Genomic DNA, 26,468 nt, shown 5'->3' on the forward strand with positions numbered 1-26,468 from the left:
TATTTCTCCCCCCCACCCCACCCCCCACTGTTCCTCAGATATTCTTGTTAACTGCTGGAAATAGCCTACCTTGCTTGTCACCATGAAAGGTTTTCCTCCCCCCCCCCCCCCCCCCGCTGCTGGTGATGGCTTATCTTAAGTGATCACTCTCCTTACAGTGTGTATGATAAAACCCATTGTTTCATGTTCTCTGTGTGTGTACATATCAATCTCCCCTCTGTATTTTCCACCAAATGCATCCGATGAAGTGAGCTGTAGCTCACGAAAGCTTATGCTCAAATAAATTTGTTAGTCTCTAAGGTGCCACAAGTACTCCTTTTCTTTTTGCGAATACAGACTAACACGGCTGCTACTCTGAAACCTGTTGACAGATACACATTCACTGTGAGGCCACTAAATAAGGGATTGTTTTCAGCTGAGGGGAACAGAACAAACAGGAAGCAGATATTAAAGAATTAGAAAGTGTAGAACAAATCTTCAAAAAGGACAAATTAAATACCTATTGCACTAGAGGCAGCTAAGAGAAGAGAAATACTTTTCTAGTATCACTTTTACATATAGCAATTGCTAGAGTCACCAAAAGGGATGTTTATGGAATCATGAACAGGAGGAGATGACATCCATGCAATCAGGAATGCAAGAGACGTTTATCCAAGACAATATTTCTAATAAGATGTGGTCCTGCTCTATGACAAAGTTTAAAAACCCTTACCTAAAACAATTTGAAAAATTTGATTTCACACGAGAGGATCAAAGAATATCGAATTTACCTCAAAATTTTCATATTTTCAGTGGTTGCTAATGGCATTCAAATGTTGTCAGTCCTAATTTCTAATTTGCTTCATGAAACTATCAGAATGGTGGCTTTCCGTCTGCTTGTTAATTATTCTTTATTATATTTCAGACACTTTAGAAGTATTTGCTTAGTGACTCACTGTTCTCTGAGCATGGGTTGGCATATCATTATATTGTGGTTTTCCTTTAAAGAAATAAAAGGACTTTCAAAAGTGATTCTTGGATTCCCTTAATAAACTGAAGTACTCAACCACTACAATTTAATTACAAAACCCTAATTTAGAGGGCCACCTCTCTAATCCACTGATAATTTCTCAGATTTAACAAATATGAAATCAATGACATGAATATATACTAAGTAGATGTATATTACCTTCCAACTACTGAAAGATGTAGATGTGAAGCATGATTCAGTGAGGAAAATTCTTTTGTTCTATTTGCCATATGTACTATAGCATAAATACACATAGACACAAAGTCTGAAATTCCTAACTGACTTCTTTTTCCCCTCGCGCCGCCTCTCCCCCAGAAGGTTTACATATACGGGGCTATTCCACACATACATGCATGCCCATTAACTAGAAAGTCTAGTGGACACATCAAAATCTGAAACTCACAGTTCTGCTCTCTATGCATCCAGTGGCAGATCTTTCTCTAGCCCAGTAAAAGCCTACAATGCCAATTCAAAACAGCCTTTCAGCAGAGGTTACTAAGGCTGTGTCTACACTGCCACTTTCAGCACTAAAACTTTTGTCATTCAGGGGTGTGAAAAAACAACCCCCGAGTGACAAAAGTTTTAGCTCTGAAAAGCGCCAATATAGACAGCACTTTATCACCGGGAGATAAAGCTACCACCGCTCGTTAGGGGTGTTTTTTTTTTTTTTTTAAATCGCTCCCTCAGCAATAAAGCATGTCTACACTGCCCACGTCACAGTGCTGCCGTGGCTGTGCAGACAACCAGGTACTTACAAAAGCCACGGTGAAACTAGATAATATTTCAGTCTATTTGTTAAAGCACTTGTGGATCTTATTTCAAAGCAAGTGAAAAATATTTAACAGAATTACTATTTATTATAATGCTCTGGATAGAAACAGTGCAAACCATTGGCTAGTAACAGCTCTCTTGGTGAAAGTAAAAGGTATTTAACAGGTTGTTGAAGTCAAATAATCAGCACAGAAAGGTTTACAGTCACTTTCTATTCAGGATTCTGCAGAGTGGTTTTAGGAATATAGTTTCCAGAATTTATCACAAAGGTGCACAAATATTTTTTGAATACACAAATATCAGCATGCCAATTAATTATTAATAAAAAGTGTGCCCTCATCCTATAGTACTGAACTGCACAAAATGAACTTACTGAACTGAACTTACACAAAAATAGCTCAACTCAAAACCATCTGAAGGAAATCTAGTTGTTAATTAGTGTGTTTACCAAAGAGAAATCAGAAAAAAAGTTAAATATGATGCAAACCATGCATACTCATGAAGACAGCAAATATTAAGGTAAACGACATAGCTACATAGTACAAGATTTATATACTGAAAGGTAACTAAACCTTTCCATGTAAATCACTGCCGTCTTGCACTATAAGGACCTAACTTTTAATCTTTTTCATATTAAAAGAAAGATTAATTTAGGAAGCAAGAGAGTCACTGAATTGGAGCAGCACATATCCTTTTACAGTTCCAGTAGAACTGTCTCGCAAGAGTAAAGCTGAAGGAATACTGTGAGAAACTTAAATATGACTGAGGATATTCAATGAGCTCCTAGTATTGAAAGTTATTGGAAACTGATCTCTTCCTTATTAATGCAATTCCCCATCATGTACAAAAAGGTATCTCCATGCCCCAGAATACAAACAGTGTTTTAATCTTTAATTACATTCTCAACTTTAACTCTTCTGGAGAGAAGTATAGACATTGGCCTGAGGATTATTTCTTTATTGCATATCATCTCTGTGGTATTTAATGAATATTGCCACTTAATACAGCCCTGACAGTAGGGGCAAAGCAGAACTTTAGAACTGCACAAAAAACTTTGGATGACTTTTCCCAAAAAAGCAACAAAAGTTGCTGCCACAGACTTTTAGATCTTTCCTTCTTTAATAGTTTTAAGAGAAACCTTTCCAAAAGTTAAATTTGAGACTAAACACCAGACTGCTCTTTATAGAATGATGTAATAAGTGTTGGAGTACCATTCATACTATTAGTTAGGATTATGTAAGGACTTCCATTATAAATGTCCCTTTTCCCAAAGATTTATAAATTAGCTGTCACAATTAACTGGGAATCTGAAGTTACTGAGCTCAATTCAGGAATTACTGGGTGCAATTTTATGGCCTGTATAATGCAAAAAGTCAGACTTCATGATTGTAAATGGTCTCTTCTGGCCTTAAAAACCCTATGAAAGTTTATCAGTTTGGACATTCTTTGTACTCATTTAGAAAAATAATCTGTTTCTGAAATACACAGAACGTTAGACTATATATGGAATAAGAAAAGATCAAGAGTGAGTACAGATACTTTGTACAGATCCATTAAACAGCTGTTCCAAATATTCTATGGTACTATCAAACCAGCCAGAGTGGTAGTGGACTGGCGCCACTCTAACCCAGACCACACTAGGTCTGGCAGTGAGAGGTTCCGGGTTGCTCCAAGCATGGGATTGCATCCCTGACCATCTTGGCCAATAGCCACTGACAAACCTACCCTCCATGAACTCATCTCATTCTTTTTTGAACCCAGTTATACTTTTGGCTATCACAACACCCCAGGGCAATGAGTTCCACAGGTTAATTGTGCATTGTGTGAAAAAGTAAAAGTAAATACAATTAAAATTGGTAAAAAAAACTGACTGTGAAAGAGAAAATGGCATGTCAATAAGTGATATGTAATATGAAACAAAGAAAGGTAAAAACTGAGTTATGGATATCTGTAATTTTATTTTTCTCAGCCTAGAAAAAGAGATGTCTGCTAAACCAGTGAATTAGTGTTTGAAAGGAAGCTTCGTCAAAGGACCTTTTTCTCCCATGCAGCTACCCTGAAAGGATTAGTTGGAGATAAGGCAGAATATGGACGGGGACTGTCTGATATAATGATGAACTTTAGAAACCACCTAAGACTTGCTATGGACACAGGGGCTTAAATAACCAGTTGGGTGGAAGATGGGGAACTCCCAAGAAGATCTCCAAGGCAGAAAAGACTCAGTGAGTGATCAAAGATGAATGATTTCCAAGATACGCAAGGTTTTATTTTCATTTTTCTGTAACTAAGTGGGAATGCCTTATTTAGTTTAGTTTATGAAAAACAAATCTAAATACAGTAGGCAAACCATTTCTTTTGTCTTACAAAACCATTTATATTGCTATTTGAATGCTGATTGCTCAATTTCATGCAGAGGGCCCCAAAGAGATGAACTCCTCAACCAGTGAGGAGAGGCAGTGAAGGAGTTTCTAGATCCTCCATCCCCCAATTGACATCTTAGTTGGAGGGGCCCACACAAAGGTGTCTTCTCCTATTAATGTGTGCAACAAAGTGCTGCAGTTATGCATTCACAAGGAGAAAAATCTAAGGAGTAAGAAAGTGTGTGATCGGCAGAACCCATTGGGCTATGTTCCTCCTACAACTCCCTGACTTAAACCAAAGATTAAAGAACCTATTTTCATGGCTTTCAGTTGTGCATGTTAGATTTCTTGAACAATTTTATAGATGTCTTTTCTATTTAAATGAGTCATTTTCCTGGTCCTGTTTCACGGAAAGTAGATTAAAGGCCTGAATTTAGATTCAGAGAAAACTTTCACCCATTTAGTTCAGATGCTTTCTTTGTCAGCTTAGGAAATATATTGGAAACACATATTCCAGTGAAAGTAAAAAGCCCTAAAGCAAAACAAACAAAAAAAAAAGCTCCACACACCAAAAAAAAACCCCACATAGAAAAAACTTTACTCCTCATTTTTACTCAGGCCCCTCTGTCAATTGAACCACGAGCCAGAGAGTTCTTAGCAAGTAGAAACCTATTTTCCCAATACAATGAATGTCATAATGGAAAACCCTAAACATCCAGAGTGGTGAGAATCTCAACTTTATATTAGGGAATAATTTAAACTTTAGATACTGGAACAGTTCTAGGAAAGAGAGTGTTTTTTCAATACTCCAGTTCAGTTATCTACAAAGCTATACAAACTGTTGGGTCTAGTCTTTATTTGATACCCCTAAAAAAATCTCATTAATACTAATAGACCACCCTGTGTTTGCCAACAAGTATAATGCCAAGAATAAATAAAGTGAGCTCACTATGGTTACCCTGTTCTCTCTTCACCATATCACAGAGTTTCATGCTGATCTTGTTTCTCAGCTGTGCAGTAACACATCAGAGTGTCTGCTGTGCTCTCAGCAGGGCTGTACATTGGCATGGAGCACCTTCCTATGACTAACTGCTTTCAGCAGTACTGATTCCACATGCCATGGCATGTGGATTCCAGGAGTAGGGATCCTTGGAGCCAATTTAATGAGTGAAAATTTACTTTCAACATATAATGCCAAAAGAAATAATACAGCATATGTTCTTACATTAACCATGTCCAGTATGACTTTAAATTTTAAGAGAACTTAGAACAAGAGTCGCTGTTTCCTGTTCAATTTGAAAACCAGGACCACAACTCTAGTTTTTAAAAAGGTGTTGAGTACATCTAACTTCCTGTTATCTTCATGGGAGTTGAAGGTGTTCAGCACCTCTGAAAATCAAGTCCTTATTTCTTTAGCAGAAGGAAGGAGAAAGACAAGAAGTTTGTTAAATGAAATGTGGCTCCTCAGAGGAAAGGAGAAATCCTGTTAGAATTGAGGAGGGGAGAAAGAAGCACTTTCTCATCACTAACCATGTTCGTTTGTAGATCTCTACTATCAGAAGAGAGAGATGGACCACCATCATAACATTCCTCCTCCTCTCCCACTCAACTGCTAGAGAAATCTGTTACTGAAAAGCAAACACTAGAGGCCTCGTCAAGACTCAACGATAGCAGAGCAAAAGCAGTTATTTACCTGCACTATAATTACTGTTCTTTGAGATGTGGGTGCAGAGGTGTATACCACTCAGGGGTTCATACACCAAGCGCATCAAACTCGGTAACTGCTTAACAGCACCTGTCCAGGTGAAACTCATGCCTTTCTTCCCCGTAGACCTTCCCATGGCTATATAAGGGAAAGTGCCTCCCTGACCCACCTCTCTTCCTTCACACCAGAATCCAAGGCTAATGATGCCAGTGCAGAAGCGGACAGTGGGTGGAATATGCACCTTCACCCACACCTTGAACAACAGTTACAGTACAGTTAGTAAACATTTTTCTCCTTCTTCACGTTATTGCAGATGTATATTCCACTCAGGTGAATCAAAACCTGTAGCTGGAGGAGGTGGGGCTGAGAGACTAACTCAAGAATGACTGTAAAACCACTTTCTCAGAGTTTGCCTAGTACTTGGTAAAAATATGTACTGAAGACCAGATAGCTGCTCTGCAAATGTCTAATATAGAAACAGCACTGAGGAACACAACCAAAGTGGGCTTGGGCCCTAGTTGAATGAGCTACCAGTCTCTGAGGTACTCCATATGCTGCAGTACTGTAGGAAGTAATCCACCAAAAGACTGTGCGCATGGAAACTGCCTAACCCTTTACTTGCTCTGCATAAGAGACATAGTTGAGAGGAATGACTAAACAGCTTATTCCTCTCTGAGTAGAACGCCAAACATGGTCTCACATTCAGTATATGATGGAGCTATTCCTCCATACTCAAATGCAGTTTAGGATAGAATACAGGTTAATATATGTTTGGTTAAGGTGAAGCCGTGACACCACTTTTCACATAAATTTTGGATGCTGCCCGAGCACCATATTTATCTTTAAAAAATTCTGTATAGGGAAGTCCTGCCATGAGAGTCTGCAACTCTCTCACCCTCCTTGAGGGAGTTATGGCTTTGAGAAAAGCTGCCTTTTGGCAAAGAAAGGACAGAGAGCAGGTTACCAATGGCTCAAACAGAAGACCCATGAGAGCAACTAGCACTGTATTAAAGGCCCAGAGTGATGCCATTTCTTTAACAGAAGGGAAGAGACAGACTAGCCTTTTTTAAAAATGTACTTACCTGGAATTTAGAAAAATGGATTTCACACACTTGAATGGAATACATATCTGCAACCACTTAAAGAATAACTGGCAATACTCACAAGCCACTTCATAGAGTATGTAGCCTGCCTTTTAAGTTTAGGGATTCCTGAAAGTTTGTACACCACATGCCTTTCACAGAAGAAATAAATGATGGCTTCACTAAATACATGGTTGTTCCTCCTTTTAAACAGATGAGAAACCTTCAACTTCTGACAATACTCATCCGCAGTCAAATTTATAGCCATATATATGTGATCCTGATGCTTCAAAAAAGAATAATTAAGACTAAACCATCCCAGCCCAAACTCATGTTGTCAAAAAGTATGAATAAATCTACCAATTCTGTTTTCCTTGCAATTGTTTGTTCCACTAAAAAAAAATATTTTAGATTACTACTTCTATTAGCAGTTTTCTAATGAACATTTATTCAAATAAATGGAATATTCTATATTTTAACCAGCTACATTTAGCTGCACTAGAGAGGCATATTCAGAAGCCTTTCTGGTCTGCAGCTCAGAACTGTAAGGATTTAAAAGACCGAAGGGGTTATTGAGTAAACATGCTGTTGCTAGGCAAAAGAACACATGTAATACGTTCTGGTTGAAATACAACTTGCTAAAGTAGTTTAGAAACCCTCTAATAGTTAGGCTATTTGTGATGCGCTGTAGCACACTGCGCCACCACATCTGGGAGACTCAAGTTTTGAATTGCCAGCTTCATAAGGGAATGTAACTGCTCCAGTTGCTACTAATTGGATATAATTAGCCTTTGGGATACAATGCCAGCATGAAAGGCCTTCAGAAAATTCTTTATCCACGTCATTATCCATCTCATTTCCTGAGCCGTAGGGTGGTAGTTTTCTGGCATTCCTCTTCTGTCTGACATTGATTACTGCATCGGGATAGAACTGTACCTGAATTCATTAAACATCCAGTCCTCACCCTCAGGAATTGCTCATTCGAGTTTTCAAAGTTCTGCAGGAATCCCGACTGCCTACAGTCTGGCACCAACCGAAGGTCATTGTCTTGCTGAAACTGGGGAAAGACCTACACTTGCCTTCGAGCTACAGCCAATTTCACTTCTAAGCGTTTGCTTTAAAGGTCCTTGAGTACTAACACGGCTGCTACTCTGAAACCTGCTTTTGCAAAGAATTTCACCATCTGTGGAAGGCATGCTGGCACCAGAGCAAGCTGGTTTTCACTGCAGTCGTAGTACATGTTATCAAGTTCTGGCACTTACAACTTTGATCAAAAATGGATTCCAACATAAGCTGAAGACTGGTTCAGTTTTCCTTGATCTGACTATGGCATACAATATGGTTTGGCACATGGGCCTTTTGGTGAAATTGTCTAGAACTGTACCAAGTTAGTTAATATATACAATGGCTCTGTTTTTGAGAAATTGCAATTTCTGTGTGCATACTGATGAGAGAACAAGTGCTTGGAGGCACCAGAAGAACGGATAAATATTATCTCTAATGTTACTCAACCTATATTCAAATGACCTACCATATACCGGGTCTCAAATTATTTATGCAGACGACATATGCCTCGACACTCAGTCACACTCCTTTGACATACTTAAGAGTGTTCTGAATGCAGATCTGACGGCTATGGCCAATTACTGTCATCGGTGGCACCTGAAACCAAGTAGAATAAGACTGTGTCAAGTATCTTACACTTATGTAATGCACAAGCTGGCAGAGAGCTGAACAAAGTTCTCAGTGTTCAACGAATAAAGCATAATTCACGCCTTGTTCTACCCAATGTGACACCTGGATGGACTCTTGCATATCGTGACCATCTTACAAAGAAAGCAACTAAAGTCAAAATGCACAACAACCTGCTCGGAAAACTGGACGGAACAACATGGGGCACCAACACCCAAATGTTACGCACTTCAGCCTTGGCACTCTGTTTATTCAGTGGCTGATATTGCACTCAGGTAGAGGCTCGCTTATCTCACACAAAGATGACTGATGTGCAATTTAATTCCACAATACAGGGACACTTAAATCTACTCCTCTACCATGGTTACTGGTTCTCTGCAATACTGCTCTGTCCAGTGTTCACAGAGAGGAAAGTGTAGCAAAGCTTGTGACGAAATTGTGTGATATGCCACATCTATCGTTAATTAAAGACCTGTTTACTCCACCACATCGTCGTCTGCCCTCACATCGCCATAAGTTTAATCACCATCGCGGATAAGTTTATTGGGTGAGGGATTTATGGTAGAGGATACATTGTCTGCAGAGAAAGTGACAAATATCTTGTCTCGGAGCCCACTCAACATCAACTTGGGTTTGATTTACCACGAAGGCAAGGGAGCCTTCTGAACTGGTTTCATACTTGACATGGAATTTGTACTGCAGTGGAATTTTGGTGGCATTTTAGAGACAGTCCACTATGTCAACGTGGGCAGCCACAAATCATGACACACATTTTTGAGGACTGCAAAATTACTCAGCTTCCTGGAGGTTTTCGTGCCTTGAACATCATTGATAAGAATGCTGTGGCTTGGTTAAACCCGATTGCATATGCCAAATAAACTCAACTGTGTTGCTGTGTGTTCCAATTTAGACTTGCTTTTCTGAAACAACAAACTGAAGTGCAGAGCTAGTTTTATCTCCCCGTGCACTAAGAAAATGTTGAAGCAATGCTACTTCTCTGAATAACATTTAAAGTGTTACTGAATTCCTAAAGACAATGCTACAAAAGACCTGCAACTTAATTTAATATTTTTGCTGAAACAAGAATATTTGTCAAAATAAAAAAAATGCTTATTTGTTCAAATACACAGTAGATAGAAGAAATCTGAATTTCCATGGCATAAATAATAGCAAAGTGGTGGGAAGAATTCTTCACTTCCTAAAATGACTTTTCAAGGAAATATCTTGTTTGTGCTGAAGATTCTTCCCATGCTGCTTCTGCTGTTATGAGGAAAAATGAGAAGGGAGAACTCATGATACCCATGAAACTGTAGCACAATTGGGACAACGTAATCCATTTGTCACTCCATTTTTATACTTTGATATAAGATGTCACATTAAACATAACAATGAACTGTCAAATACAAAAATATCAGACAGAACAAGCACATCAAATATTGATTAATTAATGTAGCACAACATGTAGTCATCTTAATCCACGGAAACGCAATTATATGTTCACTATTAGAGAAACCAGGATTACTGGAGATTGTCTGCAATAGCACCACAGCATGTAGTTATACAATATGCATGCAACAACCGAGGCATCAACTGATCTCCCAACATGCAACATATTTGAGTAAGCTTCCCTCTCCCCCCCTCAAAAACCTGAGAATATTTGAGCACCTGGAAAGACAGCACACAGAGGAAAGTTTCGCACCCCAATGGAAAAATATTAATAATGTACCCTTTTATCTCAATAATCCAACTGCTGCAATTTATTTTGTCGGCCCTGAATCACTAATCACAAGTAGGAAGGAATCTGAATAAGAGATGTTCCCAGGGTGACATTACTATGCCAGCCACATTTTCAAACAACTGTATCTTTCAAATTGCCAACAATTCAGACACCTCAAACTTGCCACAATTCTGTTCTCACCACCGGCCAAAGCAGTTAGACATCCAGACGATAGGCCTGATCCAGCCCTCATGATGAATTTATGTGGTCCATGGGAAATATTTAGAATCTGCATATACCCAGCTTCCATTGGGGGGTGTGGTGAGGGGGAATTCTAGTTCTCATGATTGAGAAGAAAACCTTCCAAATATGAATCAAGTATGACAAATGCAGTACTGTCCAAGTCTGCAGACAGGCTGCAAGAGGTGAAGTTCCCTGCCTACCAATAAAAAAAAAAATAATCCCACTGGCATGTTGATTCTGAAGCCCAACGATACAAAGTGTAAACATTAATTTTTTCATTGCTTATTTTAGGGGCAGAATAGGGTAGAGTGGGAGTAAAGCCTAAGGGTAAGAGAGTGGCAATTGGAAGCTGATACAGGAAGGAAATTCAGAAAGAAGAAACAAGAAGTGACACAAGAACAGTGACAAGAGAGAGAATAGAAAGGTTAATGAAGGAAGAGGACAGAAAAAGTGAGGTGGAGGAGAAGAGAAATATAGCTGATCCTTAAGGTGAGCATATTTTCCAGCTGAGTGATGCTGAACGTAGCAATAAGGTATTGAACAAATGACAATAATATGACCGTAACGACAAGTTTAGTTACTACACTAAGGCTCTATTCAACCCATGATATACTCTGATCACATTTTCAGGCTTTCCTCTGCAACCAAGAAGGTTATGAAGTTAAAAAAAAAAAGCTGAGATTTTCCCGTGTCATAGGATTTCAGAAGCTGGGGCTATGAGGAAAAACAACAAATGTCATAAGACTCACAATAAAATTGAGAGAATTGGCAACACAATACTCTAGCCCATGAACCATAATTAAAAACAGAATTTGTCTCTCTCTACCAAATAAATTTAACTCCTCTGCCAAAGAAATACACACATTCAACCAACGTCTACCCAAGTTACCACCACAGTCCGAAGTCAATGCAGTTACACTGATATAACAGAGTGATATTTGGCACCACATAATGTAATTTTGCTAAAGCAGCCTTTTTAACCACCCTGCTATTGATAGATTGGTAAGAAGATACAACAGTTCATAGATTTTTGAATTACTAGCTGTTTAAAGTCACTATACAAGGAGAAAACTCCGCTGATTGCTCTCATTTCATTTAATCTTAAGAAAGCTGGGATTTCCTTTAGGTCCAGCACTGACTCAGTGCCATAGACTCCAATGACAAAAGAGATGCAATACAGTATTTATACATCAGTGGATCTTGTTCTACGTGAAAGGCAGCAGTCCATTTTTACCAGCTACAAGGATGGTCAGTACCCTGAATAATCACTTAACACTTCATTTCCTACTATAATACTTTTCTTATACATTACCAAATATTTTAAACAGTTTACTTATTTATAAGCCTAGTTGTGGGTATCTCAGTGTTTCTGGCATCGCAACACAGACTGCCTAGAGTGCTGTTGTCTATGTCCTTAAACATTTTCTAGGTGTCCTCATAATTGCTTGTCACCTGTAAAGGAGGTTTCAATCCAATGAAAAATTAACATATGGTGAACAGATGGACTGAGAACAGGCATTTGACAAGAAAGTACTAGCACCAAAGACTTTTTGGCTCCAGTCTTTTAGGACTTTGTGAAAAGACCTACTCAAATCTCCTAGTCACTGATCAGTTAATGAAGAATCTTGCTTCAATGTCAATCAGATCTTGCAAAAATACTTTCAAGGCCATCTGGAAAGGAGAATTCCTGTAATTCAGATTTGTTGTTAGAGTCCAAAGCAACTTTCAGCAAGACTGACAGGCAGCAATTCATTGTTTTCATGGTACCCATAGTCCCCATCCAGTTACTGGTCTCACTCCTCTATAGAGCAAGCCAAAGCATGCAAAAGTCTCTTAATATTACAAGGTTAATTTTTTAAATTAAAAATAAAAAACATCACACAATAAGAATTCTCTCAAAAATGTTCCACTACTCACTGAGGTGGTAAAACTAGAGTTGTAGGTTGGGCTTTTGGTCTCCGTTTTGCAGATACTCCCATCTGGTTGGCAGAACGTTTCAAAGATTGTTGATTCAAAAGGCCGGACGCTAGCCCTGCATGGTACTGCAACTAGAGAGCAAAGTGAAATCAGCAAAGAGAAAGCACATTAAAAAATCCTCCCCTTTGCCCAACTGCAATATTCTGTACATCTCAGATTTTCATCACCTGCATCCTTAGTAACACAACAGCTACTTGCTGCTAGTAAGATAGCAACTAATACTTTGCACATTATAGCACCATCCATACAAACACTTTATAAACAATAAATACAAGTTATACTTTACAACAGGCCCATGAGGAAGGTAGATATTCTCATTTTATAGACAAGGAAACTAAGCTACAGAGGTTAAGTAACTTGACCAAGATAACACAGGAGTTGTGCAGGTGAGCCAGTAACAGAATCAATATTTCCTGAAACCCAGTTTTGTTCATAAAACGCTAGAACATTCTCTCTCTCTCTCTCTCTCTCTCTCTCTCACAACCAAGCATTCTGATTTTTTTCCTATTTGAAGTCACCATGCTAGTTTTATAGGAGGCTTTATCTATGTGAATGACCTGTGACCAATATTATAATTTCTGCTAGACTACTCTTTTAAACTTGAAAGCAGAGCCCACAATATACTAAAAACTGTCGTGTTTAATAAGCTACAGATACAAACTAATTAAGGACAGTATGTTGTGTCCAAGTTGACCTAAATCCTACAGAGGCAGCCAATTTCTCTTAAATATTTTATTTCAGATGCCAGGAAAACTGATCCCATAAGTTGCTGCTCTATGCAAAATAAATTTGTGAACCTGGACATAGCTCTCATTAATTTAAGGAAGTAATATTTTACTATACAAACAGATAACAATGATTATTTGTGAATGGGTAACAGATCATACACAATAAACCAAGAGATTCAGGGATCCTTAAAAGAAGAGGATCAGGAAGCTGGCTACATTACAAAAATCTAGGGTTTTTTTCCAACTGCTTGCACCTGCTCATTTTGCAAATGAAAATTTCATCTGAAGTAGCTGTCTTCCCCATGCATTCATTTTAGTTGACAGTGAAAGACAATATGTGAAGGACGTATGTGAACATGGAAGACAATTTTACTGAGCGCTTTCTCAGATAGACAGACTGGTGTCCTTATGGTGAAACCAAATTATGAAAATGATAAGTTACAAATTAACCTTAACACTTCTTAAACCATCCTGCTCAATGAGGTTCACCCCACCCCAGATTCTGAAGTAAAAAGCACCAGATATTTATTCAATGTTAGCCAAGTGGAATTCTTTCCATATCTGTAGCCCTTTATCAGTGTTTTGTCAAAGTGTCTACACATTTGTTTTGAAAAGGTCAGCTATTTTACAATTTAGGGAAACTAATCCCATGACCACCACATAAGAATGTCATAGCTTCCTCGGTATAACCTAACAATGTTCAGAAAATAAAATCCACTTACACACTACCGTTCTACAGAGTTGTGACTGAAAATGAAAAACAAAACCAATTAAAATTATCTCCTTGAAAATTACTCTAAAAATGAATGAAGCTATCCAGTGAGCCAATAAGACTTAAATGTCAGTGTTTAGAGCATCCATATTGCTTTTTTAACAGCTTCCTGATTTACTTGGTCGATTTGCCATATGATTTATACAGCACTATGACACAGACAAAGATGTATAGCACTCTTAATAAAAGCAGAGCTACTCTCAGCTAGGGAAAGGGAGGGGTATCATATTACTCTAACAACTCATCTTAGACCAATGAATTTTGCTCAAATTTGTTTTTCTCCTACAAATTTCTTAAATGGGAAATCAATGAACAAAAGGGACACTACAAGTTTGAAAGACAATGTTTCAAAATGTCAGAGACTGAGTTTTCTATCTCCACTACCAGAATTTGCAATGAGTGCAATATGCACAGTGTTTTATGGAATTAAAGGGAAAGACAGCTTGGCAGGAGACCCCTTCCTGGCTCTAGGAACATTCCCTTCCCTTTTCTTCATTGCATCTTATTACGATCAGTGCAAACTCAACCATTTTGTCCCTGCTGACACTACTCTGGAAGAGTTATGCTCACTGTGCAGAGTGGCATGACAGGTATTTTACCCAAATGGCATCATTTTGGCCACTTGCTCAAAAGAGAGAGCAAAAAATAATACTATTACCATTTTAAAATGTGATACTATTCAGAGACCTCCTGGTGTATTTCACACTTAGGGGTCAGGTACAAGAAAAGTATGTACCCTTTTTTAAAAATTAGTATTCCAGAAAACGAACTATGTCCTTGAATGCTGACTCCCAGTAATTCAGTGACTTTTTGTTAATTGTGTACACACACCCCACACACACAACCCCCATTCTATGCTTCCAGAAACACAGTCCTAACTGTCAAAAATCTATAAGTGCCCATTAAATATTTTTTTTAAAAAAATCTTTATAATGAGAGAAAGGGTCAAAGTTAATAAAACTGATAGGAAACTCCTGTCCAATATCATTTATACATTATTTAAGCATTACATACTGTATTGTACACAATGCATTTCTGAACCAAAAAGACTGGGAAAATGTTTCCTTAGTCACAGGTTCTGAAAAACAGAACCAAGGCTAAAGGTAATTCAGATTTATTACTATTTACAAATACAGGCATGAGATTTAATGCATAATGTGGTATACACACATAAAATGTACACTTTACAATGCACACATTTATCTCCTAATGTTCCATGTTTTTGTTTCAAAAAGGAGGACCATGGAAAGGTCGATAATAGTTCTCTACTTTTCAAGACATTCATTTTATGGCATGGCCAAATGTGAGCAGAATAAAGGATTGGGGGAGGGAATACACCTTTTCATCATATCTGGTTATTCTAGGTTTTCTGTTCTGTTACTTCATTTGAAGTTACCCTTTCTAATATTCTGGTTTCATGGGCTTTTTAGAAATTATTCCCAGCACGAAATTATTACAGTACAGTTATTATCCAAGTTAATTAAAAAACTGCTAGTCATTCTGTTATCAGAAATTTCCTGTATAGGAATTATCCTACGGACAGGGTATACAATCAGTATTATCAACCCCAACTATTCAAAAGTCACAAGTCAGACCCTTAAAAAAAAAATCAGGTTTATTTACTTAAAAAATTTGTGGGGTTCTTTTATTTGCCTTTTGGTCTCTGTGCCTTTAAGGTGCTTTCAAAAGTTTCTATGCAGCCATGAGGGCTAGAAATTCTCTAACAAAAATATGAGATTCTCTTGCAATTGCCTGACTGCAGGAAAATGACATTTAAGAAAGACATGAGATTCGCAACAAATTAGTGAAAGTTGGCAACAGTAGGTAATGAGGCTGTCTTTAATGACCAGCTGAGATAATGTTTAAGACAGTGCAAAATATATATAAATTTCACATAGTATTACTCCATTGTTTTACTGCTTTGCCTGTCTCTACTTGTTCACTCTGGCATGCAAAAGCTCAACGCCTTTATTTTGCTCTCAGTATTACTTCTATATAGGTGATACAGGACATAAGCACCTCTGTTGGCATACTTCCAGCATTTCTTGGGGGGGAAAAAGTGCTTTCTACTAGTATAAATAGTAATTATTAGTATTACTTAAAAACAAAATATTGAAAGAATCATAGCCTTCACATGAATAAACTGTAAAATACTTGCTATTATTTTTACTCAGTTCAAAAGCCAAATCACTATCTTCTGGATGGTGAAAAAATATTTGGCTTCTGTAGCTCAAGCCAGCCTGGGATGTCTAACAGAAGACATAGGTCAAGAATGGATTCAATACAAATAGGGAGAGGAATGAAACCAGTTCAAGATGTCTATGACTTGGTCCATCCACTCCTTCTGAGCATCATTCAGAGTTTGTCACATGACTGAAAATATTTCTGCCTTCACTCCTCAGGAAAGAATGGTACAGCCTGATCCCTTAGCGTCCAATCAGCGCTCAGCATTTACTGTGAGATGTGGAGTGTTTTCAACTCATTAATTTCAATGGAGGCTGAGCACCTTGAAGGAGCAGACCAATAAGCTGTCTCATGAGTTACTTAATTTGTTACATCAAAGATGTGACTCAAACGGATTAGTCACAGACACTCTAAATATTTCATTAAGGTATTTTGCATACATACCGGTATCATATTTCTCCAAATAATTTGTTCTCCAATTGTAACCATACTGTTTCAATAAAAACAGTCCCAGAAATCAGATGCTATGGCTAGACTGCCAGAAGTTTCTTGTATTCTGATATTTTCAGTGATCACCACCCTCAAGCTGCTGTTGACAGTAACTGTTTAGCATTTTGCCAGCTAAATGTGTGCAACAGCTGTCAGATTAAATATGTAAATTACCTGTTCCTGAATGTTGACATATTGGACAGCATTAAAAATCATCATCACATCAGCCACTCAGGATTCCCCATCATTCAAAAGCACTATTACAGCAACTCATCCATGTAACTTTCAGTTTTTGGGAAATCCAACTGGCTGGTGAGAAGCTAAACTCTTTACCACCAGTGAAATGCTAAGAACATAAGTTTGGCCATATAGGGTCACACTAATGGTCCATCTAGCCCAATAGCCTGTCTTCTGACGTGGCCGGAGCCAGAGGCTTCAGGAGGAATGACCAGCATAGCGCAATTAGCCAGTGATCCATCCCCTATTGTCCAGTCCCAGGTTCTAGCAGTCAAAGGTTTACCATTAGGTTAATATCAAATGGTCTTTTGCTTGTGTTGATTGCTGACAAAACAAGCCATTACACTCCACTTACTGAAGATATTATTTAGCTTGCAGAAATTGAAAAAGCACCTGGAGCATTTGATCATGTCAGTTCACTGTGTAAAACATTAAAAATCCTTAGAATTCTTTTTTGAGTAATTACTTTGCTTAAAAAAAAAGTTTAAAACCAAAAAGCTCATGTATGTTCGTTCATATAACCCCAAGGTGACTTTTTCCAAAATCTTAATTTTAAATATTACTGGAACATATATGTATATCATATTTTAAATAAAAGTGCTTTTGGCGATGGGGATGAGAGGGAAGCAAGAGGGAGTTGTTTTAAAAAGTATCTGGTTCCAACCTCCCTGAGAATAGGGGCTTCCTGGAAGCAATGACAGATCCTTATCCATCACAGGACTTTCTAAGACCACTATAACATTAGCAAAAACATGCACATTTCTCTTCTTTTAAGAATCACAGTACTTTGCCCCTCATTAAAATACTTCTCCCTTTCAGCTAACAAGGGAGTTTATTATGATAAAGCTGTAGTAGTTCTTTTGAATCCAGCTATGAGCAAGCCAACAGAACACTCCCTCGGTTTCATCTTTGCAGACAAACGCAGGCAAGAGAGAAGTTGCATTACTTTAATTGATACGCTTTAAAAGCGTATCTCAGATAATGAGGCCAGTTTGGGGAAAAAAATTCTAAACAATGTTTGATCATTTTAATATAGCTGATTTCTCAACTTGGCCAAAACAGCAACCATAGATCAAAAGAGCAGGTTCTCCAATTTATTTACTTATTTATTTTCTCTTGCTGACCTAGGTTTCCGGCCTTTCAATTAATAGGAAAGCCAAACATCATGTATTTGTTCTAGATTTCCAACTCAATTAAAACACTTTCTTCTCCTTTTCTTTTCTTTTTTAAAATATAATCCCCACACTCCTTCCAACTCACTAGGATGCCTAAGCAACAAGTATTGTACCCCATCTGTGGAGGTAATAGAACTGTTATCCCATTACTTTTCTTCCTTCAAATCCCAATATTACAGTTGTCCTCTTTTAAAGAGCTTGCACTTCTATTAAAATCTCTTCCATGTAACGGCTTCTATTTGTAATGAAGCCATATGCATAGTGTCACTGCCTCAGTTCCACCTGGAACGTTCTAAAAAGACCTACACTTGCTCCCCAGGCCTGTAGAAGAGGGTTGAGTGGGTCCTTTCCCAAGGATTGGAAAATGCTCTCTCAAATGGCACACTAGGAAAACAAAGTGTGTGTCTTTCTCAGTCTGTGTTGTTTTTAAACACTGTTTATTTTAGAATTTCTCTCCTTCATTATGTCTATTTTATTCCATTCTCTCTAAACACAATATTTATGCTGTAAGTGCTGTTTTAATTAGTGTCAGACTGCAGCCTTCAAGTGTAGTTTTGTCTCATATTTTCTTTCAAAAAATAAAAAAAATTCAGTATGGAACTCCTGATTCTAAATCAGCAAACTGATCAACCTTGTCCTTCCTTACTACTTTCAGAGAAGGGTTAAAATGTTGGAAAGAAGGGGAAAATTAAGGGGCAACATAACTTCACAACCCACCTTAGTGAAAGAAATGGAAGACTTGCAAAACCAAATAAAACAGTATATTTCTATTACCAAAAGCTAATTAGATTAGCAAAGGAATTCCAGTATCATTTCATCCCGATATGCCAATATTTAATTGTTGATTGAAATGTCTCTTTATTTTCAGTCTAATGGGATCAAGTAGGTACGTTTAAAGAAAAAAATAATAAAATAAAAACAGTTAAGAACTTGCTTCATGCTAATTGAAGAAGTACAAGCCCCTCCTGATGAGCTGTAATTGGAACATTTTGGATTTTAATCTCAGCAATAATTCACCTATAGCAAGTTTTTGAAGAGACTGAAAAACAAGAGTCAAGTAACAAAAACCTTACATAAAAAGTCACTATGGTGGTGAACAACAAGAGAATTTCCATAGCCGCCACTGGCTTTGCATTTAACTGGATTGGTGGTCTGGATTCAGTCCTCAGCTCTATCAAATACTTCTTTTACAGAGGGTTTAAGAGCATACAAAGGGGATAATATTTCCCCTTCTTGACTAGGTTATTGTGAGGGGGCTCATAAAGGATGGCGATAGAATCCATATATTTAGGTAGGCTTCCAAAGTTAGGCTCCTACCCAATACTAAAATTGCAACATCACCCTAAGAATGTTGGACCAATAAAGGTTCTGTCCTTCATATGAGATATTACACCAAAGACTCCTCTGCTGGTCTCTGGTTTATGTCCAGGTACAAGTTAACAAATCCATCACACTTTCCTTAAAGCATTGGTAATAGGCCCATTATCCAGATCAACTTTCCATCCCCATTCTGCCCCTAATAAAAGTGGTTGCAGTATCCAAGTCTGTGCAGGAGACACTGCTGATCATGCAGGTTTGTAAAGTGTTTTGAAATCAACTTAGTCATTATATTAGTAAAATTTAATTGCACTTTGGGATAATTTCAACCTGAAGAGACTATATCAAAATCACACTATTCTCTAGTTTACAAAAACCAAATATTTACATGCATCCAACGAAGTGGTTATTCAAACATGAAAGCTTATGTTCCAATACATCTGTTAGTCTATAATGTGCCACAGGACTCTTTGCCCCTAATGTTTATGTTACCCCTTTGGTGTTTACAGAGCATGACCCCTTTAAAAGTTCATACACAGGCTGAGGAAGCGCTGCTTGTTCCAGGGAGAGAGAGAGAGAGTGTGTGTGTGTGTGTGTGTGTGTGAGCGCACGTGCATGTGGATATGCATCACGCACCAAAGCAGTGGAAAACCAGCCTGAAGCCCAGGAGGGACAGAGCACCTGACCTGGGATGACCCAGGATGGGAGCAAGCAGCAGCACTGTGAGGACAAACCAGATGCAGACTCAGTATTACTATCACCAAAGCTGTATGAAACTATGAGTACTGGAGCTTGTGACTTTGCATTGGGAGTAAGGATGGAGGCTGTAGCTAGTTAAGTGGGGAGGTTTTTGCTCTGTGTAGGTTTGTACAGAGTGACAAAAGAGGGCACTAGAAGGGTTTGTTGGGGAAAATTTACTGGTGCCAAAGATGACCAGGAGCACCCAAGACTTGCTGCTGGACAGGAACTCTGCCCAGGATTCCTGAACTCTGAATCTAGATGTACTGTTCGATGTCTATATTTTCATAATGTGGTACTACTGGGCCTGTAGGTCTTCGTGTTGGATGTAAACCTTGTTTTACCGCTCTCCCTATCTTATCCCCCTGTTGTTTTTCTCCATTCATTGTACTATTCTGGTGTGTATAAGTTTACTGGGGGTGGAAAGGATTGGAACAGGTGCCCCAAGGATGGAAGTTTCCCTGCTGCGTTGCTGAACGCACCTTTTTCTTGGCCCAAGCCACTATAGTTACGTTTATATAATATGTAAACTGCATGTGGTGATGATATCCCATATTTTAGCCCCCATATGAATCTCTGAAATTGTTCTGAAAAAAATCACACAGTTCTCAAAACTGACAAGTTGTCTAGAAACTAAACTGATACTTACCTAGAAACACAGGTACAATCCAGCAGCATAAAGAAGAATCCCTAGAGGGTCACAAGTGCAAAAAAAGTGAAGTGAAGCTACCACAATCACCTCCAGAAGTCAAGGGATGGGCTAGAGCAGTGGTTCCCAAACTGGGGTTCGTGAACCCCTGGGGGTTCGCAAAATGTTACAGTGGGTTCTCGGGAAAAAATTCCCTAATGGCGAACAGAGCTCTCCATAGGGACCCCAGGCAGCACGAGGCCAGCAGCCCCTGGACTTCCAAAAGCTAAGCAGATCAAAGCAAGCGTATCTATTACACTGAGTAGATTTAAACTTCAAGACTCCTTATAAGAAATGGAAAGGAAGCTGGATATTTTTTGCCGTTTTTAAATTAAATAGGCAGCTAGTGTTGTTTTCAAAATTATTACAAAGAACAAGTTTAAGCTTTGTTGTAACGTGCATTGTTTGCCTGGACTGCTCAAGACCTGAATGCTTGTGTAGGAGGAACTCTGAGTTGGCTTCTTAAATCCCTTCATGCTGTTTCACATCTGATACTCCTTGATGAGACGTAGGAGCCTTGTCTTATAACAGGCTTATTCAAAGTGATACAAGCTACAAACGTGAGATCTTGTAAGAGTGTTGCCGTTTTCATAATGTAATAAAAATACTGTCATGATAAATAATAATTAATAATAAATAGTGTGTAATAAGCATGTCATAAAAACAAAATGTTATATTTCCAAGATCACTGCTTTTATCATTTATACTCAGGTAAAGGAGAAAATCCCTGGAACTATTCATTTTTAGAAGGGGGTTCGCGAGACTTAACATTTTAGTGAAAGGGGTTCAACAGGTTGTTAAAGTTTGGGAACCACTAGTCTAGAGACATATTCAGCAATAAAAGGAAAGAAGAAGAAATCTGTGAACTTGAGTACATTTAGTTGGTACAGACGGTACATCCACCACTTCTTAGCTAAATATGCAAGTGATCATATTTCATGTTGGTTTTAGATTCAAAATGGTATTTTTAATTGCATACTTTTTTTTTTTTTTTTTTTTTTTTTTTTTTTTTTTTTTTACACATGATACATTTATATTTGTATGTTATTCTTAATGGATAACCCTACTATCCGCTGAGCTAAAAATCATTCATATACAAAGAAAAGCCATGTTCCCTTTTTAACAAAGGGATTCTTCTTGATGGGGAAAAAAGGAACTGTAGCAGAGAAAACAGGTTGTTAAAACTGGATAAGGATACAATTAGCATAAACCTTCATTGCTACTACGGTTCCTTAAAAAGCCACTGGAACTTAGAACTAAAGACTCTTCTCTTATGCCCTGAAACACCAAGGTAAACATTTTCCAAAGCCCTAGAATGAATCTTTGAAGTCACAGCTCAGGTGGCAGCTGTGGAGGTATAAAGAATGGTTTTCTGTCTTGGTAACAAGGAGATTTTGATGTCCTTGGAAGACAGAAAATCTGAAGAAACTTCATAAATGGTGTGTTGCGAAGAAGGGCTGAAATCAGCTATTTATATTAAAATGTCTAGGCGCATTAACCTCAACGCAGCAGTTAAGCAGTATACCTGATCTGCATCTTTCCAGGAGAACTTCATCATTACAGCACACAAACCTTTCATGAAGCGGGGGCAAAAACAGGGGGTGGGGGGGCAGTTTGCATCCCATCTTCACCTGAAGGGACAATCTTCACAGGTCAGATTTTTAACCGTATTTAAACGCCTGGCTCCCAAATCAATGGGAGTTAGGCACCTAAATACTTTTTAAAATCTGAGCCATAGTCCTACCTGTAACAAGTCTAGTGGGTACCTCTATTGCTACTATATTTTTAGTGATTAAAAATAATTTAACGATTATTTTAACTTCTTTAAAGTGCTTCTCTATCTCTGGTTGCTTTCACAATAATTTAAATGCACAATGCTCAAGAATAAAGCCCAGAACACAGATGATGAACTTTCAGCAAAACAAGCAATGACCTTTTAGCCCTCAATCAACACAGACCCCCCTAGACACCTAAGAGGAAAAAAATTAGATGAGCTTTGAAATGTGCCAGGAAGATTAACAAATGCAGATTTTGGTAGGCCAAGAGAGATGGGGAGAAGAGCAAATGTTGGAGTAGCATATGTTGTTACCCACAAAGATTATGACAACCTGGCTTTATTTACTCTCTGGGCTTGTTATATATATACACACACACACACACACACACACACACACACACACACACACTTTTATTGTATTAGTTAATATAATTATACAGGAGTAACTCTGTGTGTGGGCACTCTCAGGCTGGAAGAAGAGTGGCTTTTTCCGGATTCACTTATATCACTATAGGTTACATTTGTAGACTTCTACTTCTTGAATAAATGAAATTTTCAGATAAACATTACTTTTTTATTCTTCAATACAGATAGGTCCTATAATGGGATCATCATTACTTCAGAGTGGAAATAATAAAAAGGTTATTAGGATGCAACCTATGTACATGAATATTTAGAGAGAATATTTTGGAGTTCACTGAAGTACTATTGAGTGCAGCACCCTTTGGCCAAACACGCATATGGATGACCATGTGGCTGCCCAGCATATTTCTTCATATGGAGCACAAATTTCTCTTCCTCTGCCTGAGACACCTCTACTAGTTTCAGAAAACATGCTCCAAACAGCTCTGCTTTATAGCTTCTATACTCCAGAGACATTCATCTTGAGATGAAAAGATGTTGATGCTTTCTTACATTTGATGGCAGTGTTCCTTGGATTTATGGGTAAGGCTAAATTTTCTTACGCATATTATTAGTAAAAGCCATGGACAGGTCATGGGCGCGGGGGGAGGGGGCAGGAGGCTCAAGTCATGGAGGTCTCTGTTAGTCATGGTTTCCTTGACCTCAGTAACAAAATCGTTGCCCTACTTACGGGTTACCTTGTATATTTTAAGTGTCCTTCTCACTTCCAATGTGTTCCATGCTTCTTCCTTTGGATGAGACAGCCTGGGATATAATAATGGCAATACAATCTCTTGAAATTCATGAAAAATTAAGATGACTTCAGGAATAAAAGCTGGATTCAGTATCCACATCCATTTATCAGCAAGCGAAGTGTAGAACTGTGACTTAACCCAACTCCAAGATTCATCTGGTTATATGTATGAACGATGCCATGCAGGTGAACCTTTTTACATCTTTGTGCCATGAGATCATTTTTCTTCATGCTGAGTCCATGATGCTGGTTATGGCTGTTATCAATCCATTTTTGTGCAGACTTTCAAGCCAATATCAAGACTGACTTTCCCGAATTCCAGGATATGTTGTACCTTTGCACTGAAACAGGCCTTCTGACATGAGAAAAAGTAATGCTTTGCACTTAATTAGGACATTAACAACTAGAATTTGAGAGAACAGATTATAAAACTGCAAAACTGTCATAATTTGGATACATTCTAATGAAAACTCATTTTAATCCATTTTCAATCTAAATTTCTGAGGATTAAAATTTACTATTATACAATAAAGTCTGTGCAACACTAATCTAGACTGTACACAGTGGGAGAAACATGTGGCCAAGATACTCAGAAGTACACAGTGATTTGGGGTGCCTCAATTTTTAGAAGCCCTAACTGAAATGACATAAAGGGCCTTTATTTTCAAAAAGTGCTAAGAACCCACCTCTAAAAGTTAGACCATTTAAAGATGCCTCAAAATTGGGCACCCAAAATATCAGTAGTCACTTTTGAAAATCTTGGCCAAAAATTTCTCAAGCCTTCAAAGAGTTAAGTAATGAATGCTTTTAGAAAGGAAAACAAAATCCATCAGGTTTGATTGATAAAAGTGTAGTTTTTAACTAAAACTGAAAAAAGTGAAGCTTGGCAACATTTTTCCCCAGCATAATTTGCTTCCTTTGCTTTTTCCCCACCAGGCTGCACATAAATCAAAGAAATGTTAAAGAGGCCCATATATCACAAACTGGCATTTCAAAACTATTTACAAAACTCTATAATAGTCAGAGGATGGAACATATAAAAATGTGACCAGGAAACCTGAATGTAAGTGAAAATGCAGTTCCTACCTTCCATTCGGGGTTAATTAAATTTGGAAATATCCTAACTTTTCAATTAAGAGTTATTTAATAAGAATCCTGATAACTCAGGATTACAAAAAAAAAAAACAAAAACAAAAACGGAAATAAGTAAATATGTGCCCCCAAACAAAAATAAACAGGGTTTGAACAACTTGCCTGCTCCATGATTAAGCATACAAATCTAAAAACTAAACAAGGAAATGATGCTTTAATAAGGTTTGAAATAAGTGTGCAAGCATAGCTGACATTACACTTGCAGAAAGATTACAGTCCGAAATCATGATTGTGAAAAAAAATTCCAATGCTTAACTGCAGACCTGAGACCTAAGTGCACAACATGCTACTTTATATAGATGAGGTTTTCTTAACAGCAGCAAGTTAAACAAATAAGAATCTCTTCTCCTCATTTGAAAGGACAGTCCTGGATTATAAAAAAAATTAGCTGTCCATCTGTTAAAATATCACATTCAGACTTGGGAGTGCAAAAAGCACAGAGATGTTTTACAACCAAATCCAGAAAGTACAGTAGTCTGAACTGGTGTAATAAAGCCATTTGCTTTGCAAAACCTCTTATTGCACAGATTTCTTTTACCACAGCACAATGAGTAACAGCTATGGATTATGTAATACTTACTTCTGAGAAGAGATCACATATTTTTACCCTTATTGCAACACTTGGGTGAATTAACTGATCAGAGAAACTAGAAAGAGTAAGGAAATACAACAGAGTACAATTTAAACTAAGAAGTGATTACTCAATATTCATTCACTAGTTGACTGAAATTACCAGTATCTTATATGTAAAGTTTCAGAGTAGCAGCCATGTTAGTCTGTATTCGCAAAAAGAAAAGGAGTAAATTTGTTAGTCTCTAAAGTGCCACAAGTACTCCTTTTCTTTATATGTAAAGAGCTCAGATACCACAGCAATGGGTATAGTCCAAGACACTAAACAAACAGAAATAGAAGACAGTCACCACCACCTTTTATGGGAGGGAATCAGAACAGTTTGTTTTTTCCCTCAACTATTCAAGACTTTCTGCAAGTACTTATAATGATTTTTATGAATACACGAATGGAACATGCTTTATATTATTTTCCATGGGAAATTATAATGGTATTATAGGCTAACACAATTAACCCACAAGATTAGGAGCCGTTAAAATGCCCCGAGTCATTCATAGGTCTAATGAAAATCTGGCTTAGTGCTGAGTTAGAAACGTAAGAAACCACTAGCTGTACAAAAAAAAAGTGTAAAAAGAAAAGGAATACTTGTGGCATCTTAGAGACTAACAAATTTATAGGTGCCAAAAGTAATCCTTTTCCTTTTGCAGATACAGACTAACACAGCTGCTACTCTGGAAAAAAAAAAGCGTGTTATATCTAGTCTGCCATTTGCTTTCAAGGTTTCTATTTGGCAAACAAGGTGTGTTTCAAATGACAGAATGCAGAACTAAAGAAAGTGAGCACCCAAGTCAGTAATGACCTGAAAAAAAGGCATCAAGTTGCCACATTATCATGGAGAAAAGGAGTACTTGTGGCACGTCAGAGACTAA

The 26,468-nt window shown here is 37.8% G+C and overlaps 1 protein-coding gene across 2 annotated transcripts in view; it reads right to left on the bottom strand.

Annotated features, from left to right (window-relative positions):
- The window catches only part of MED27 (mediator complex subunit 27), a 184,254-nt gene that overhangs the window by 106,989 nt on the left and 50,797 nt on the right, over window positions 1-26,468 (bottom strand). For both annotated transcript variants that reach the window (XM_038374524.2, XM_038374525.2), the window contains exon 3: window positions 12,497-12,627. In XM_038374524.2, the coding sequence (XP_038230452.1) occupies window positions 12,497-12,627 (131 nt within the window). The remainder of the gene's footprint in view (window positions 1-12,496; window positions 12,628-26,468) is intronic.

Source organism: Dermochelys coriacea, chromosome 16 (assembly GCF_009764565.3).
Source record: "Dermochelys coriacea isolate rDerCor1 chromosome 16, rDerCor1.pri.v4, whole genome shotgun sequence".
NCBI lineage: Eukaryota > Metazoa > Chordata > Testudines > Dermochelyidae > Dermochelys > Dermochelys coriacea.